General features: G+C 41.2%; 1 protein-coding gene across 3 annotated transcripts in view; it reads left to right on the top strand.

Moving 5' to 3' along the window:
* ADHFE1 (alcohol dehydrogenase iron containing 1) overlaps positions 1-7,748 on the top strand; it is a 37,065-nt gene extending 29,317 nt beyond the window's left edge. For all 3 annotated transcript variants that reach the window (XM_010371578.1, XM_010371580.2, XM_030937739.1), the window contains one exon: positions 7,220-7,748. In XM_010371578.1, the coding sequence (XP_010369880.1) occupies positions 7,220-7,303 (84 nt within the window). In that variant the 3' untranslated portion in view covers positions 7,304-7,748. The remainder of the gene's footprint in view (positions 1-7,219) is intronic.
* Positions 7,749-18,330: the final 10,582 nt, after the last annotated feature.

Genomic DNA, 18,330 nt, shown 5'->3' with positions numbered 1-18,330 from the left:
AGGGCCTCAAAGTAGCTTCTTCCTCCCTGCTTTGCTAGTGCTTAGAAAGTTGATAGCCTCACCATTCACTTAAGATAATATTTGTGGGGCCGGGCGTGGTAGCTCAAGCCTGTAATCCCAGCACTTTGGGAGGCCGAGACGGGCGGATCACGAGGTCAGGAGATGGAGACATCCTGGCTAACACAGTGAAACCCTGTCTCTACTAAAAAAAAAAGTACAAAAATCTAGCCAGTCGTGGTGGCAGGTGCCTGTAGTCCCAGCTACTTGGGAGGCTGAGGCAGGAGAATGGCGTAAACCCGGGAGGCGGAGCTTGTAGTGAGCTGAGATCCGGCCACTGCACTCCAGCCTGGGCAACAGAGCCAGACTCCGTCTCAAAAAAAAAAAAAAAAAAAAAAAAAGATAATATTTGTGACCCATCTAATTGGGTGAGCAGCTCAGCTACAGTTTATCATCACCAAGCAGAAATTCAGGTCCCAGTGTTGGTAGAACTTCCAACTCTCAAGAAAAATCAGCAATCTGGATGTTTGTGTTGAATTCCCTGGTTTCCAGTGCACAAATGAAACGTAGTCCATGAGCCACCAGTTTCCCTGATTTGGATTCAGGCTCAGTGAATTCAATTGCATCGAGAAATAGAAATGAACAAGAAACAAAGGAGTCTCAAAGTATAGCAGAGACCCTGGACTAACCCTTAATTCTAACCCATAAGTCCAAGGGACCAAATCACTAAAAAAATCAGACTCTCTAAGGCCTTCACAGTTATTTTATCCAAACCTACCAGCCTGTAAGTTCTGTGAGGGCAGGAATCTGTCTGCTTGGCTCATCCATTTTCCATTGAACCTAGCACAGGCTAGTAAACATATTAAATGAACACATACCTCCATTGCTCTCCTCCTAGGTCCTCTGTCTAGCTAAGCTTTAATGGCTGACTGGGGATAACTTTTTGAAGTTTCCTTAGACTGACTAGGACTCAACCAAAGGCAGGGGAGCCGTGAAAGCTCAGGGACACCCTAGACTGAATGGTCATAGTGATTTTTTCCCAGGGGAGGGACAGGGCTGGAGTGCAGTGGCATAATCATAGTTCACCACAGCCTTGACCTCCCAGGCTCAAGTGATCCTCTGTCCTCAGTCTCCTGAGTAGCCAGGACTACAAGTGTGTGCCACCACACCCAGCTATTTTTTTTTTTACTTTTTTGTACAGATGAGGTCTCACTGTGTTACCCAGGCTGGTCTCGAATTCCTGAGCTCAAGAAATCCTCCTGCCTTGGCTTACCAAAGTCCTAGGATTATAGATATGAGCCACAGTACCTGGCAGTCACCACAATTTTAATGTAGCTTCTGGCTTTATGGCATGGTCCCAGTGACACTGTCCACCCTGCCAGGGGCCCTCCAAAAGGTTCTGCTTGTTTAGCCCAGGAAACTGTTCAGGAAAATGTGTGTGTCCACCTCCAAGAATGGTATCCATGATTTTCAGATGAAACTGTCTGATATCCTTGGCCATTTGATTGCTGGTCATCAGTACACACTGACAGGTGTTTACTGTTCTAATTCTACTGTGGTCAGACTGTCACTTTCTTTTGTTTGTTTGTTTTGTTTTTTTGTTTTTGAGACAGAGTTTCACTCCCATTGACCAGGCCGGAGTGCATTGGTGCAGTCTTGGCTCATTGCAACCTCTGCCTGCCAGGTTCAAGTGATTCTCCTGCCTCAGCCTCCCGAATAGCTGGTATTACAGGCACACACCACCATGCCCGGCTACATTTTGTATTTTTAGGAGAGACGGGGTTTCACCATATTGACCAGGCTGGTCTCGAACTCCTGACCTCAGGTGATCTGCCCACCGTGGCCTCCCAAAGTATTGGGATTACAGGTGTGACCCACCATGCACGGCCCATACAGTCACTTTCAAAGCGATTCCACACAGCAGCAGATCCAGCCTAACATTTGAGACCACTAAAATAGCACTAAATGAACACTCAATAGCAAGTTAATTAGATATCATTCTGAATGCCTCCGTGCACATGCGATGCTGGGAAATCACAGGTAGTAAAACCTTAATTGGACAAAACAAATTTCTTAATTTCACAAAAGATGGGAGGTAAATGGAATCTTTTGGATATAAGTTGTGTCTTAAAGTGGGAAGCCAGAATTTCCTCAAGCTGTATTCATAAAGCACCCTAAGGCATCTGCTGCCTTTTTCCCTCTGATCATGTTTTCATGATTCAGAGAAATATAGTTAATTTTAATTAACTAGCTCTAGGTTCACTTGGAGTCTACGTGATTGAGATATATATATATATTCACAGACTGATAGGACTTTGGTTGGAATCTTAGAAATAAGCTTGTCCATTTTGCAGATGAATAACTACTATGGAATTTTGTTTGTTTGTTTTTTTGATGGCAGTGACTGTTTTACAGGAATGCTGTGGCCATTTCAGAGTTTTATACATGCAGTAGACTAATCTTCACTTATTAGCATCTCCAGGATTTAAGGTAGTGAGAATATACTGGCTCCTGCAAAGAACATCACCAGAAAGGTTATTCAATGTAGTTGACATTTGATGAAGGTTCTTTTCTGTTTAGCAGTGAGGGATTGGTTTTCTCTGGAAGGAACAACCAGGCCAGTATTCTTGACCAAACACAGCTCATACTGGTGGCAGCTAATAGCAGCCCTGTGTACAGAGGCTTTCAACTGCCATAGCCAGGCTGCAAGGGGAGCAGGCAAGAATATATTAATCTTCCAAGCTGGATTTCTGAAACCCCTGGAAAGAAACATTTACATTTCAAATCAAAACATTTCATTACTGAGGAGCGCTGTCTACCCAAATGAGCACTTCCACTCCCTGGTAGACAGGCCAGCTGAAATGTTGTTGTTTTATGAATGTGCTAAAAGTAGATGTCTGAATGTATTTCATGCCCATGTTAATGAGTTGTCCTTCAGTTTTACATGCCTATAAATAATAGCACATCATTGCTTAACACATCTTAATTCTGAGAGAGTTTAGCTTTTATATGGCAGAGCTGATATGTGTAGGGGCATATCAAAAACTTTATGTCCTTGTCCTATTTAACCAATCACTGGGGGCCAGAAATGCGAAACAGAAACTCAACTCAGGATTGGCTTCAAGTACTTCTAAGAGTCCTGCACTGCTCCACCAAAGATAAACAGGATCATGTCAAGGGCCTTTAAGCTTATCAGATAAGACTCTCTCCCATTATGAGCAAAGTAACTTGCCATCATCTGCAGTTATGGCAAACACTGAACTTCAGTTCTTGACCCTGCACAAACATATACATAATGAGACCCTCTGCCTTGCTATGGATTTCCAAAATTCCTTAGGGTCTCTTAAAAATCTGCTGGGATGTAACATTGTCTTTACCTCACCCATATTCATCGGCATTGTCCCCCACCCTCCTCTCTCTCATCTGTCCCTCTATCCTTCCTTCCTTCTTGAACTATCTGTTAAATTGTGATAAAATATGTATAACATAAAATTTACTGTTTTAACCTTTTTTTTTTTTTTTGAGACGGAGTCTCGCTCTGTCACCCAGACTGGAGTGCAGTGGTGCGATCTCGGCTCACTCCAAGCTCTGCCTCCCGGGGATTTTAACCATTTTTAAGTGTACAATTCCATGCCATTAAGTACATGCACAATGTTGTGCAACCATCACCACTATCCATTTTCAGAACTTTTTTTTTAATCATGCCAAACAAGTGGTATGTCCATTAAGCATGAACTCCCCATTCTCCCCTTCTCCTAGCCTTTGGGAACCTCTGTCCTACTTTCTGTCCCCATGAATTTGCCTATCCTGGGTACCTCATGTAAGTGAAATCATACAATATTTGTCCTTTTGTGACTGGTTCATTTCACCCAGCACAGTGCCTTTAGTGTTCATCCACGTTGTAGCATGTGTCAGAATTTTATTCCTTTTTTATGGCTGAATAATATTCCATTGTATGGATATACTACATTTTGGTTATACATTTACCTGTTGATAGACACTTGGGTTGTTTCCACCTTTTGACTATTATGAATAATGTTGTGATGCATATTGGTGTACAAGTATCTACTTGAGTCCCTGCTTTCAATTCTTTGGGGGTATATACCTAGGAGTAGGATTGTTGCATCATATAGTAACTCTGTGTTTAACCTTCTGAGGAACTGCTGAACTGTTTTCTGTAGTGGCTGCACCATTTTACATTTCCATTAACAGTGCACCAGGGCTTCAATTTCTTCACATCCTCAACAACACTTGTTATTTTTCTTTGTGTGTGTGTGTATAATAGCCATTCTAATGGTGTGAAGTGGTATCTTATTGTTTTGATTTGCATTTCTCAGATGACTAAGGATGATGAGCATCTTTTCATGTGCTTATTGGCTATTTATATATATTCTTTGGAGAAATAACTAATCAAGTCTTTTGCCCATTTTTGAATTGAGCTGTTTGAGGTTTTTTGTTGGTGAGTTGCAAGAAGAATTTTTTTTTTTTTGGAGACAGATTCTCGTTGTGTCACCAGGCTGGAGCACAGTGGTGGGATCTTGGCTCACTGCAACCTCCACTTCCTGGGTTCAAGCAATTCTCCTGCCTTAGCCTCCTGAATAGCTGGGACTACAGGTGCACGCCACCACGCCCAGCTAATTTTTGTGTTTTTAGTAGAGACGGGGTTTCACCTTGTTGGCCAGGATGGTCTCGATCTCTTGAGCTCGTGATCCGCCCACCTCAGCCTCCCAAAGTGCTGGGATTACAGACATGAGCCACCGCGCCCGGCCAGAATAATTTTTATATCCTGAATATTAATACCTTGTCAGATATATGATTTGCAATTTTTAACAATTTTGTTGTCTTTTCACTTTCTTGACAGTGTCCTTTGATGCACAAAAGTTTTAAATTTTTATTCAGTCTAGTTTATCTGGTTTTTTTTTCCCCTGTGCTTTTCTTTTTTCTTTTTTTTTTTCTTAGAGACAGAGTCTTGCTCTGTTGGCCAGGTTGGAGTGCAGTGGTGCAGTCTCAGCTCACTGCAACCTCCGTCTCCCAGGCTCAAGTGATTCTCCTGCCTCAGCCTCCCGAGTAGGGGGGATTACAGTTGTCCGCCACCACATCCAGCTGATTTGTGTGTGTGTGTGTGTGTGTGTGTGTGTGTGTGTGTGTGTGTGTGTGTGTGTATTTTTAGTAGAGACAGGGTTTCACCATGTTGGCCAGGCTGGTCTCGAACTCCTGACCTCAAGTGATCCGGCTACCTCAGCCTCCCAAAGTGCTGGGATTATAGGCGTGAACCACCGCACTGGACTCCCTGTGCTTCCAGTGTTATATCCAAGAAATCATTGCCAAATCCAATATCATGAAGATTTTTCCCTAATTATTATTCTAAGAGTTTTAGGGTTCTAGCTCTTACATTTAGGTTTTTTGTCCATTTAGAGTGAATTTTTTGAGTACATCCATCCTTCTTTTCATTCCTTTTACCTGACAAATACTGACTGAGTCCCTACTGAATACATGCATTGTATGGTACACTAACAGAAGGAAAATAAAGACCCTTTTCTCCTTTGTAAAGCTTACCTTCTAGTGAGGGGAGACAGTGAACATCTATAAATAAGATATAAATGAAATAATTTCAGATAATAATTAGTGTATGAAGGAAAATCTGCATAATGAGATAGAGAGTGATCTCATGGGGAAAGTGTAGAGAGAACTCCAGCCAGGCTGTTGGGAAGGTGCAGGATGATAGGGCAATGCTTTCCAGGCAGAGGGGAAGGCCCTGGGGCAGGGTCAAGGTTAGCATGTTCAAGGAACTTAAAAGGGATGGTGGGACTAAGTGAGGTGTTAGAGCTGGGGCGGGAAACAGAGCCAGATCAGGGTAGCCTTAGAGGCCATGGTTTTGTTGTAATAGCCACAGGAATTTATCTGCAAGCATTAAGCACAGGAATGGTAGGATTCAGTTTATACTGGAAAAAAATCACTTTGGCTGCTGTGGGGGGAATGACCTCTGCGGTGCAAGAATGGAGCAAAAGTGGAAACAGACATTTTAGGAAGGTTTTCAAGGTGGACAGGCGAGTGATAGCAGTGCCCTGGATGCCGGTTGTGGTACCCCAGGATGTGAGAAGCGCTCCGACTGGGGCTTCATTTTGGAGGTAGGACTGACACTCTTGCTGATGAGTTGAACTTGCAGAGCAAGGGAAAGGGGAATCAAGGTTGGCTCCTGGGTTTTGCCTGAGCTATTGGGTGTCATTTCTGAGATGAGAAAATGGGAGGAATGGTGGGGTGGGAGAGTCAGAGTTCTATCTTGTGTATGTGAACTTTAAGATGCCAGTATCCCCCTCCACACCACCTTTACTAATTCAGCAGATAACTGTTGAGCATCTACTTACTATGTCAAGCCCTTCGGTAGGCGCAGGGCAGAAAGCAGCGCACACAGCTGAGCCCCTGGTCTCACAAGCTTCCCTTCCACCAGCTACACTCCCAAACACATGCCAGCAACAGAAAACATGCCCAGAGACCCATGAAAATGGAACCTCAAATTGGACCTTCCTCAGTTTCATGCAGGCACCAGGGGAGTCATCGCTGTACCTTTTAGCCCCTGTCCCCGAGAAGCTACTGACCAGAGTATAAACAGAAGTAGGATGTGCTGGGTGTCTTTGCTGAATTGACTCAATAATCGTTGGAGCAATTAAAAAATCACTGGATTTGCTTGGGAACGCAGAGATGAAACCTTAGTTAATAGAAAAAAATGGAGTCACTTGTTGCACATAGCATGAAACTTAATGTTCTACTGAAGTCCTTTTGAATATACCTGAAGTCCAAGTTGCAAAATACATGGTCTTAGATGTCGGGGATGTCCCAGTTCTGTCTTCCTTGACAGCACTGGTTGTGCCCACGACAGAGCTCTGTGCATACAGAGAACCTGGCAGACGTTGTTAACTGACCTAGTTTTGTCATGATAGGGGTGTTTTTCCCAAGGTTGGTTTGGGCAGAAGGCTGTTGCCAGGGCATAAGGCAAAGGGCAGTGGCTTTTGAAAGCTCTGTGGGGAAAGAGGTATGATGTGATATGTGATAAACCTCCGAGCTGGGGATCCAGTCATATGAAGTATACCAGAAATACCGTTTTTAAAGATACGGCATTTATCAAGTCATTTATTCTTATGACCAAGTTAATTTCCATAACTTTGTAGCTTTTACAAATTGCCTTTTCAAAGCCCTGAGTAACTCCTTTCATTTACTGTTTCAGGAAAGGGTCACCAAGCTTGCACCCCGTCCCCAGTCAGAAGAGGATCTGGCTGCCCTGTTTGAAGCTTCAATGAAACTGTATTAGTTGTCATTTTAAGTGGAAGAATTACCACTGGCCATTGTAGTGCTGAGAGCAAGAGCTGATCTAGCTAGGGCTTTGTCTTTTCATCTTTGGCATAACTTAGCTGTTACCAGTATGGGTGGGATATAAATTTGTCTTGCAAGAAATTCCCCAAAGCTCAGAGTCCAGCTCCTTCCATAAAACAGGCTGGACAAATGACCACTATGTTAGACCCCCAGGGTTGACTTCAGGGGTCAGTGTTCCTGTACCAAACCCCACACAGAATACTCTGCCCCTGCTTCATGAGCAAATGAACAAAAACTCAAAAGTATAAATTATATTTCCTATGCCTAGTAATTCACTGCATGTCTAGAAATTTATCTGATAGAAACACTAGCACCAGTACATACAGAAGCATGGCAAGGATGTTTCTGGCAGCACTTTTCTAATAATAAAATATTTGAAACAACCTTAAGCGTTCATTATTTATAGTATACTAGACTGTGGAATACTGTGGTACTGTTAATAAAGATGAAGTAAATCTCTTGGAAATGTGTCCATAAAATACTGGGAAGTTGGCAGAAAGTAAGCTACCGAATAATTATGTATTAGTATTCTCCGATTTTTATTTTTTCAACTATACATAAACATATATCTACATATACATACAAAAGGAAGATGCACATCAAAATGTTAAACATTATCACTGGAGAAATGGAATTTGGGGTGTGGAGAACTAAGAGAAAATGTTCACTTTATTTTATTTATTTATTTATTTATTATTTTTTTGAAATGGAGTCTCGCTCTGTCTCCCAGGCTGGAGTGCAGTGGTGCGATCTCAGCTCACTGCAACCTCCACCTCCTGGGTTCAAGCAATTCTCCTGCCTCAGCCTCCTGAGTAGCTGGGATTACAGGCACCCACCATCATGCCTGGCTAATTTTTGTATTTTTAGTAGAGATGGGGTTTCACTATGTTGACCATGCTGGTCTCAAACTCCTGATCTCAAGCAATCCTCCTGCCTCAACCTCCAAAAGTGCTGGGAATACAGGCATGATCCTCCCATCTCAACCTGCTGAGTAGCTGGGACTACAGGCATGCACCACCATGCCTGGCTTATTTATTTATTTATATTTGTATTTTTGTATTTTTTGTAGAGACAGGGTGTCGCCATGTTGCCCAGGCTGGTCTCAAACTCCTGAGCTCAAGTGATCCTCCCGCCTTGGACTCCCAAAGTGGTGGGATTACAGGCATGAGCCACCACTCCCAGCCTCATTTTTTATTTTATAAACTTCTGTATTGTTTGGATTTGTTACAAGCGTATATTACTTTTCTAATTTTTTCAAAAGGGAAGGGAGAGGAAATAAAAATGTCATTTTAATGTTTTAGATCAGATTCATCTTATTTTATAAAAATACTAGTAACATATTTAAAAGGTAAAAACAAATCCACAAGGGTAAAATATTCGAGACCAATCCTCTGGTGAATAAGTTGTTGTTGTTGTTGTTGTTGTTGTTTCTTTTTAAAGTTTGAGAACACTTATAATACATTCCGCAATGTGATATGACATTATTAGAAGAGCATTGGGTTAGGGTTCAAGGGCCCTGGATTTTGTTTCAGTTTTGTCTGATTCTTAGTTCATTCAACCAAGGCCTCTTCCAGGTTGAAAATGCTATGAGACCGGGCACAGTGGAGGCTGAGGCAGGAGGATTGCTTGAGTCCAGGAGTTTTGAGACCAGCCTGGGCAACGTGGCATGGTGAAACCCCATATCTATAAAAAATACAAAAATTAGCTGGGTGTGGTGGTACATACCTGTAGTCCTAGCTACTCGGGAGGCTGAGGCATGAGAATCACTTGAACCTGGGAGGTGGAGGTTGCAGTGAGCAGAGATCACATCACTGCACTCTATCCTGGGCAACAGAGCAAACCTCTGTCAAAAAAAAAGAAAAGAAAGAAAGAAAATACTATGACTAGGTTTTATGTATCACCTGGTCCTTAATGTGAGATTTTTGAATTGGGAAAATTTGATGTAAAATAATTTGAGATACAAATATGCATTCTCCCCCTCTCCCCCGCCTCTCAAATGTTCAATGCCTTTGCTAACAGTAGCCAGACATCTAAATGTGACTCACCAAGAGGAGTGTTTGGTATTCATATTGATGATGACTCTGTAGAGGAAGAATTTAAAGGTCAAGCATGAAGAAACAGATTTAGGAAGCCTTGGTGTTTTTATCTTGATACCCATCATTCTGTCCCTTACAATTAGAGAACATGGAAAAGGTGAGTTTTGTGACTCACTAGCTATTAAAAGAGGATAAGCTAGATTAGGCCCATTTCTGTAAATCAAACACTTTCACGTTTCAGAGACAATAATTAAGTGTATTTTTTCTACTTCTGTAGCCTATTTTTCTATAGATTTTCTTTAAGAAAAATTCTTAAGAGTCACCGCTCCATTTATATGGATTAAAATACTTATGAAGGCAAGGATATTTAATAGAATGGTATTCAAGAGTTTGAAAAATACTATGTTCACGAAACTATCATAATATGGCGGCATTTTGACTTAAAATATATGCATATATCTAATTTATTTTTTGATACAGAATACTGATTTGTTCCAAATAGGTCATGTTTCTACGTTATTGTTGAGTGCCACAATAAATAGCTGGCTCGTTTGGCACTCCTGTCCCTCTCTATGCACAGGAAGGGCTGTGTTGGGCTTGGCATTGTTTGAGTAGCTGTGGACACAGCTGTGGGGTGTTTTCAAGTGGTCAATGAAGTAAGTCTGCTCTTGTAAAATACAGACAACTACAGTATCAAAATAGCGCGAATGCGCAAAAATTGCTGTCCTGGCCTTTTAACCCTGAGAAAGATTAATGGTTGTTTGGATTAGAAACCGTATCCTAATGAGGGGGCTGTTGCCTCCAGGGAGTAGGTATGAGAAAGGGGACTGTTCACCTCCAGGTCGTCGTTGCACAGGCTGCGAGTCTCCGACGACCCGCAACACCACGCCAGACAGCTGCCCAGGCTCTGCCAGTAAGTGCCTGGTCCTCAGGGAGCTGTTGAAGGGACCAGGCCATCACCATCACAATGGCCTGGGGGAGGCAGTCTCCGGGGCCAATCACACTTTGAATGGACAGAAATTGGTTCTTAAAGCCCTAGGTTGAATTACTGGCAGCTGGGGGTGGGAGGGTCTAGTTTCTCGTGCTATTATTCCACTGTTTTCCCAACCACTCCAATCACTCTCAGAATAAATGCAATCGCCTAACAAATTGCAATAACTGTTTTGAGATTTCGTCCCCTGTGAAATGCCTCATGAAGCTATGCGCACAACAGTTAACTTCAAAGTAACCCCACTTCATTCTTTCTGGCTTTAAGTTTTTGTCTTTTTCAGTTGGGTGCTTTAAATTAATTTTCCAATTTATAAAATTGGAAACTGATTAAAATAATCATGAGAGAAAAGGAAGAAAAAAACAACTAATCATCCTATTACCCAAACACAGCTGTTAACATTTGATATATTTCCTTTCCATCTTTTTCATTTGGGTGGTGTTATCTTCAGCTCTTTTCTCTTAAGATATGACATTTTAAAGATTTTCCGTGTTGCTGCATAATCTTCATAATCATATGCAAATGTATGTAATAGTTTATTAAATAAGAATTTAATAATTTATTCTTATTAGAGGTCATCAAATTGCTTCCAAATTTTTACTCCTACCAATAACTTAGCAATGAATAGATGAATAATGTTTATATGGCTTTTTTCACATTCTAAATTAATTTCGCAGGTTAGGTTCCCCTACAGTCAATTTCAACATTACAATATAGATTTTTTTCCTTTTTCTTTTTTTTTTTTTTTAAGAGATAAGGTCCCATTCTGTCACCCACAATGAAGTGCAGTACATGGTCATAGCTCACTGTAACCTCAAACTCGTGGGCTCAAGAGATTCTCCTGCCTTAGCCTCCCCAGTAGCTGGGAGTATACGCAAGCACCATCACACCTGACTAATTTTTAAATTTTTTTTGTAGAGATGGGGTCTCGCTATGTTGCCCAAGCTGATCTCAAACTCCTGGCCTCAAGTGATCCTCCCACCTTGACCTCCCAAAGTGCTGGAATTACAGTCATGAGTCACCACACCTGGCCTGGTGTAGATATTTTTATGACTCTTGTTCACAGTGTCAAATTATATATAACTCAGAATTGCCTTAAATGTTGCTTCCCCTCTCATTCAATCTTCTCTTCAAAATAAATACTAGTTCAAAGCAACAAGAAATGAAACAAAGTTCATTTGCAAGTATGGACCAGACTAGACTATTTGTGCCAACCTGCAAGTCAGTGGTGTTTTTTTTTATGTCAGTACAGCTTAACAGTTCACAGGGATTACAATTTTCAAATAAACGTATGAAAATTTGGTGTTATATCCTTGCCTCTTAAGTGAAACTTTAAGACCCCAAATCTCTCTTTTACTTACTTTTTTTTCCTTCTAGAGCCCTCTATGGACCCCTAAGCCTATAGGTCTGTGTTATTACTTTCATGGTCTTCAGTTTTGCTGGCCAAGAAAAAAGACCCAAGGGAGTAACATATATTCTTTCCTACAAGGGTGTTCTAAAACCACTCAGGCCTGTGAGTGAAATGATTTGCTGCACTGCAAGCGAGGTGAGTGAGACCAAAGAACTACCGCCACCAAGATCCCTTCCAAGGGTCTAAGTTGCTTCTCTAATCAGAAACCTCTCAAACTTTTGTGACTGTGCACATAGGTCCCATAATGGCTTTGGCAACATTTACCTGGGACCAGGGTGAACTTCATACCATCTATTGCATATGGGAAAAGAGAAGAATGCTTGTCAAACAAACCACTATATTTTATTTTATTTTGGTGTTGCTGGTAGGTGTGTAGTGAGCTCTCAGTGTGTGTGTGGTTTTTTTGTTTTTTTTTTTTTTTTTCTCAGAGTTTCACTCTGTCCCCCAGGCTAGAGTGCAATGATGCAATCTGGGCTCACCACAACCTCTGCCTCCCAGGTTCAAGCGATTCTCCTGCCTCAGACTCCCCAGTAGCTGAAATTACAGGCATGTTGCCACTACGCCCAGTTAATTTTTGCATTTTTAGTAGAGACAGGGTTTCACCATGTTGGCCAGGCTAGTCACAAACTCCTGGCCTCAGGGGATCCCCCCCACCTTGGCCCCTCAAAGTGCTGGGATTACAGGCAGGAGCCATTGTGTCCAACCTCATTGCGGTTTTAATTTGTGTTTCTCTAATGGCATGTGATGCTGAACATCTTTTCACATGCTGATTTGCTATCTGTATCTCCTTTTTGTTGAAATGTCTGTTCATATCTTTTGCCCATCTTCTAATTGGATTGTTTTGTTTTGTTTTGTTTTCTACTGTTGAATTTTGATGATGCTTTATATATTCTAAATACAAGTTTTTTCTTAGATATGTGGTTTGCGAATCTTTTCTCCCAGTCTGTGGCTTGTCTTTTCATTCTCTTACAAGGTCTTTCACAGACGAAAGGTTCTTAATTTGATGAAGTTCAATTTACCACCTTTTCCTTTTTATTCATTATGCTTTTGATGTCAAGTCAAAGAACTCTGCCTACCCATAAATCTCAAGATTTTCTCCTAAGTGTTTTCCTAAAAATTTTAGTTTCACATGTAAGTCTGTGATCTACTTTGAATTAATTTGTGTATAAGGTATGAGATTTAGAAGGGGGTGTGTGTATGTATGCACACATGAGCACACCTGGGCTATCTGTAGTATCATATGTTCATTTGTGGAAAAGATACTCTTTAATCCATTGAATTGATTTTATACCTTTGTCAAAAATCAGTTGGGCATATTTGTGTGGTTCTGCTTCTATGTTCCCTGTTCTGTTCCAGTGCGTGTGTCTGTCTCCACCAATACCTCCCTGTTTTGATTACTACAGCTAAATAGTAATCTTTAACACTGGTAGAGCGATTCCTCTCCTTTATCCTTCTTTTACTTTTTCTTTCTTTTTTTTTTTTTTTTTTTGAGATGGAGTTTCACTCTTGTTGCCCAGGCTGGAGTGCAATGGCGTGATCTTGGCTCATTGCAACCTCCGCCTCCCAGGTTCAAGTGATTCTCCTGCCTCAGCCTCCCAAGTAGCCTGGCCTCTCCTTCTTTTTCAAAACTGTTGTAGCTATTCTAGTCCTGCACATTTCAATGTAAATTTTAGGATAACCTTATCTATGTTGACAAAATATTCTTGCTGGGATTTTATAGGAACTGCATTAATCCTATTGATAATTTGGTGAGAGCTGACATTTTTAGTATGTTGATTCTTCCAATCCACAAATCCAGTATATCTCTGCATTTATTTAGGTCTTCTTTGATTTAATTCATCAACATTTTAAAATTTTCAGGACACAGATCCTCTATATGTTCTGTTACAATTCTACCTAAGTATTTTGTTTTCTTTGGAGCAATTGTAAATGTCATTGTGCTTTGAATTTTGGTTTTCACATGTTCATTGTTAGTACACAGAAATGTGATTGATTTTTGTGTGTTGATCTTGTATCCTGCAAACTTGTTGCACTACTTATTAATCCTAGAAGTTTCATATGGATTTCTTGTGATTTTCTATAATTATCCACCTGTGAATAGGGACAGTTTTATTTCTTTGTATCCAATGTATATGCCTTTTATTTCCTTTCCTGGCATTTTTGCACTGGCATACTATTCCACTACTGTGTTGAATAAGAGTGGTGAGAGCAGATATCCTTGTCCTGTCCCCTGTCCTAGGGGGACAGCATTCAGACTTTCACACTGAGTATCATGTTAGCTATAGGTCTTTTATAGTTTCTCTTTATCAAGTTAAGGGATTTGTGTCATCTTTTGAAGGTGTTATAGTAGCATGGTAGCTTTTCTTACTCTGTGATATTTATGCTTAGATAATTTACTGGATTTAGGTTATTTTTGTAATCAAGAAACAGAGCAATCTTTTCTATTTTCATTTTAATTCTGTTAGGTCCCCGTGCAGGTATTTCTGTTTGACAGATAAACTTTTTGAAAACAGAGACTCCAAGAGGTAAAATGTCTTGCCCAAGTTTATATACAAAGAAGCATTGTCAGACTAGGTCCTAGGGCATCAGTTCAATTACATTTATTGTAAACCTAATACTGATAATATGATTGAACCCCTATGTGCCAGGCACTATAGCTGCTTTACATGTTTGTGTTATTTAATGCTCAAAACATAGCTATGCTATGACCATAGAGATTTGTTCACTCTCTGTTATGGACTGCATGTTTGTGTCCTCCCAAAATTCATAAGTTGAAGCCCTAACCCCTAATGTGATGGTATAATATTATGATGGGGCAGATGTTACTATTATCTTTATTTTACAAATGATTGTACCAAACCTTAGAGAGGCTGTATAAATTGACCAAGGTCACACTGCTAGCAACTGGTAGCAAGTGATTTGGACCTAGACATAGATCTTGCTCTTGACAACCACCTAGTGTCAACTACTGTGCCAGGTTCTGGGGCTACAAAGATGAATAAGACTCAGTCCTATCCCTTAAGGAGCACAAAATCCATCAGGGGAAACAATCATATTCATAGCTTGATTCCTGAAGCAGCAGCAACCCCAGGTGGTAAGATGCCTTACCAATATTAGAGGCACTCAGTAACATTTGTTGACTGAATGGCTAAGTGGAATGGCTGGCTTCTTGGACAAATCTAATGTTTGTCATACCTTATGTAGAAGATAATTCTTTCTAGCAGAAAGTAGAAAAAATTCCTTAAACCCTATCATCCACCTGCCTCCAGTTATCCTGATCAGTTTGTGCTGAGCAATAATGACTAAAAACTCTTAAATATAAAGAAAGAGACTGCCATATCATGGAATATCAAAACAGAAAAGATGGCAGAAACTGGTCATCCAGAAAGAATGGCAAACTGTTCACTCACAGCTCCATGAAATAGTCAAGCTCAGCTACAGCTGCTGCCCAGGGCAGCTGTGACCTCAATGTTCCCAAAACTCCCACCATCTCACAAGACCTCCAACACCAAACTCACCTCCCCTTCTTCCCACAGGGCAGAGACTTCAGGAGATGTTGTGGAGGGATGCTCTCCCCTCCCACTTATGACCACCTTCTTTCCTGGCTCATCATATGCCTCCATTTACTCCTCTTGCTGCTTTTCCATTCTGCTATGCTATTACCACTGGGATTTACTCAGTCCCTGCTATGAAGTGCATGTCTATGTCGTCCAAAAAATCATATGTTGAAGCCCCAACCCTTAATGTGATAGTATTAGGAAGTGGGACCTTTGGGGGGTGATTAGGTTTAGATGAGGTTATGAAGGTGGGGCCGCATGGTGGGATTAGTGCCCTTACAATGGAGATAAGGGACCAGAGCTCTCTGTCTCTACCACATGAACACACAGTGAGAAGTTGGCTGCCTGCCAACAGGGAAGAGAGCCTTCACCAGAAACTGAATCATCTGGGAGCTTGGTTTTGGAATTCCCAGCCTCCAAAACTGTAAGAAATAGATACTAAGCAACGCAGGTTACAGTAGTTTGTTATAGCAGTCCAAGCTGACTAAGACAGTCACAAAGGGGAAAAAGAGAAATATGAGTTAACATTGATTCAGTGTAGATTACACAAGTTCTATTCTAAGCACTTACATATTTTTTCAAGGTTGTCAATTCAACAACCTTATGAGTTATTGTCACACCTTCCTCTTCACCCCAAACATACAGACACACTCGCATACCCCTTGATTCAGGCCCTCCACTTCTCACCTGGATTACTGCAATCGGCTTCCTAACAGTTTTGCTGCTTCCATTTCTTAACCCCCTGCAATCCATTCTCCACCCTGCATCCAGTAGTGCTTTGATAAAAGATAAATTGTCTGACCATAGCTTTTCCTTACTGAAAAATCCTTCAGTGGCTTCTCATGGACTTCAAGAGAAGGTCCATGGCCCCATCAGACAGCAGGGCCATCATAGTTTAGCCTTTTCCTCCATTTTCAGTCTCCTGTCTCCCCAGCTTCACACACCCTCAGGAACCATCTCAGGCCTCCATAGCTTTGTTCAGGCTCTTACCTGTGCCTGAAATAACCTTCCAAACCTCATGGCAAACTCCTGCCCATTCTTCACTCCTTAGCCCTGTCACTTCTCCACCACCCTTCTCTCCAGGGAAGTCAAGGAACCCTAATTTGAGGTCTCCTCTGAGTTCTCAGAACATCCTCTTCAGGCCTCCACTTACCACTCTGTGCTGTAAACACGTCTTACAAGCATTTGTGTTTTTGTCTTTCTCCCCATCTAATCTATTAAGAGGGGGAGACTGTCTTAATCATCTAAGATCCTTATCATCCAGCGTAATAGCTGCCATATTCAGTAGTACATTTAGTATTTGCAGAATAGAATGAAAAAGAGAGCAATGCAACTAGTCTTATTTCTTTTCTTACAGATAACCTGATTTTCCATTGGCCAAAGTCTCTAACTTTTTTGAGTAAATAAATGTGAAACCTGCATGTCCCAAATATTCAGCTATAACCAATGAATGACGACACCAAGGTCTCTTGCCTGTTACATCCTGATATAAAACCAATCTGGCAAAAAGCAAAAAGCGTCCAAGGTCCACTTTTAAAAGTCATGGTCAGGCCAGGCACAGGGGCTCAAGCCTGTAATCCTAGTATTTTGGGAGGTCAAGGCAGGAGGATGCCTTGAGGCCAGGAGTTCAAGACCAGCCTGGGCAACATAGTGAGACCCTCTCTCTTAAAAAAATTTAAAAATTAGCTAGACATGGTGGCACATGCCTGTAGTCCCAGTTACTCAGGGAGCCGAGGTGGGAGAATTGCTTAAGCCTGGGAGGTTGAGGCTGCAGTGAGCCATGATTGTGCCACTGCTCTTCAGCCTGGGTGACAGAGCGAGACCCTGTCTCAAATAAATAAATAAATAAATAAATAAATAAATAAATAAAAATGTATGGTCCATCGTCCATTGAGAATGTTGGGAGGGCAGCCTGGGGGGGTCCACAGAACTGAGGAACCTCCTTTTACAAATCAGTGTACAGAGAACCTGCTAGCTAAACCAAAGAGGAACAACTTTATAAGAACAGACAACTATTTATCCACACAAAAGAAAATCTTCCTACCAGTAGTAACGCTATTAACGTTTTAGCAGCTTTTCCATCATGAATCTGACATTTCCTCCTTCTTCAAAGCCTAGTTTGAGTGCTTGTGACTTTTTGAAATGAGATAATAAAGCCATCAACACACAATAAAAGCTATGCACTATCCATAAAGAGGGGTCTCTAGAGGATATTTTGTGTTAAAGAAAATATTGAATTACTTGGCCTTTCCTTTTAAATCCTTTAAAGCTTTCAGCTTTAGAATGAAAGACTCAAACTCTTCTCTGGGATCTTAATTTTTATGTGGCTTCTTATTACTTTTTTATCCCTTCTAAAACTCTAAATCCCTTCAACATAGCTTTGGCCCCTTCCACAGCTGAACTGGCAGCAGGCTGATCTTTTTATTGGTGGGAACAATAAAATGACACGGGAACAATGAGAGGATAAACAATTCCATTTGTGGCCATGAAATTCCCCATCTGTTGAGCACGTTCAGGGCGGCAGAGCACTGGGCAGAGACAGATGAATGAGCCCGCCACGCCTGATGTTAATGACATCCGTCATACAACTTGAACATGTGGCTTCATAAATCAACAGCTAATAGCAACTTTGGTGGCTCATGTCATTAATAAGCCATCCGTTTAAATACATAAGAGTTTGCCATAACATTCAGCCTAGAGAACTGACTTGCAATTCTGATCTCACAAAAAAACGGAAGTAGTAAAGGAAGCCAAAAAAGCATTCTTCTAAGTAAAAAAAAAAAAAAAAAAAAAAAAAAAAACTTTTTCAGATCCGCACTCAAATACTTACAGATGTAAACAGATGTAATCCTGGAATTGGTTACAAAATAAAATAGGATGAGGGAGTATGTGGACAGATAGATGAAAAAGCTTGGGTAGTGTTTAGGGTAGGGTGCGTGAGCAAGGCACTCAGAGCCATCACAGCGAGGAACC

This window comes from Rhinopithecus roxellana, chromosome 9, assembly GCF_007565055.1.
Source record: "Rhinopithecus roxellana isolate Shanxi Qingling chromosome 9, ASM756505v1, whole genome shotgun sequence".
NCBI lineage: Eukaryota > Metazoa > Chordata > Mammalia > Primates > Cercopithecidae > Rhinopithecus > Rhinopithecus roxellana.
Note: the sequence above shows the minus strand (reverse complement) of the source record. Positions and strands in the feature narration are given on the sequence as shown.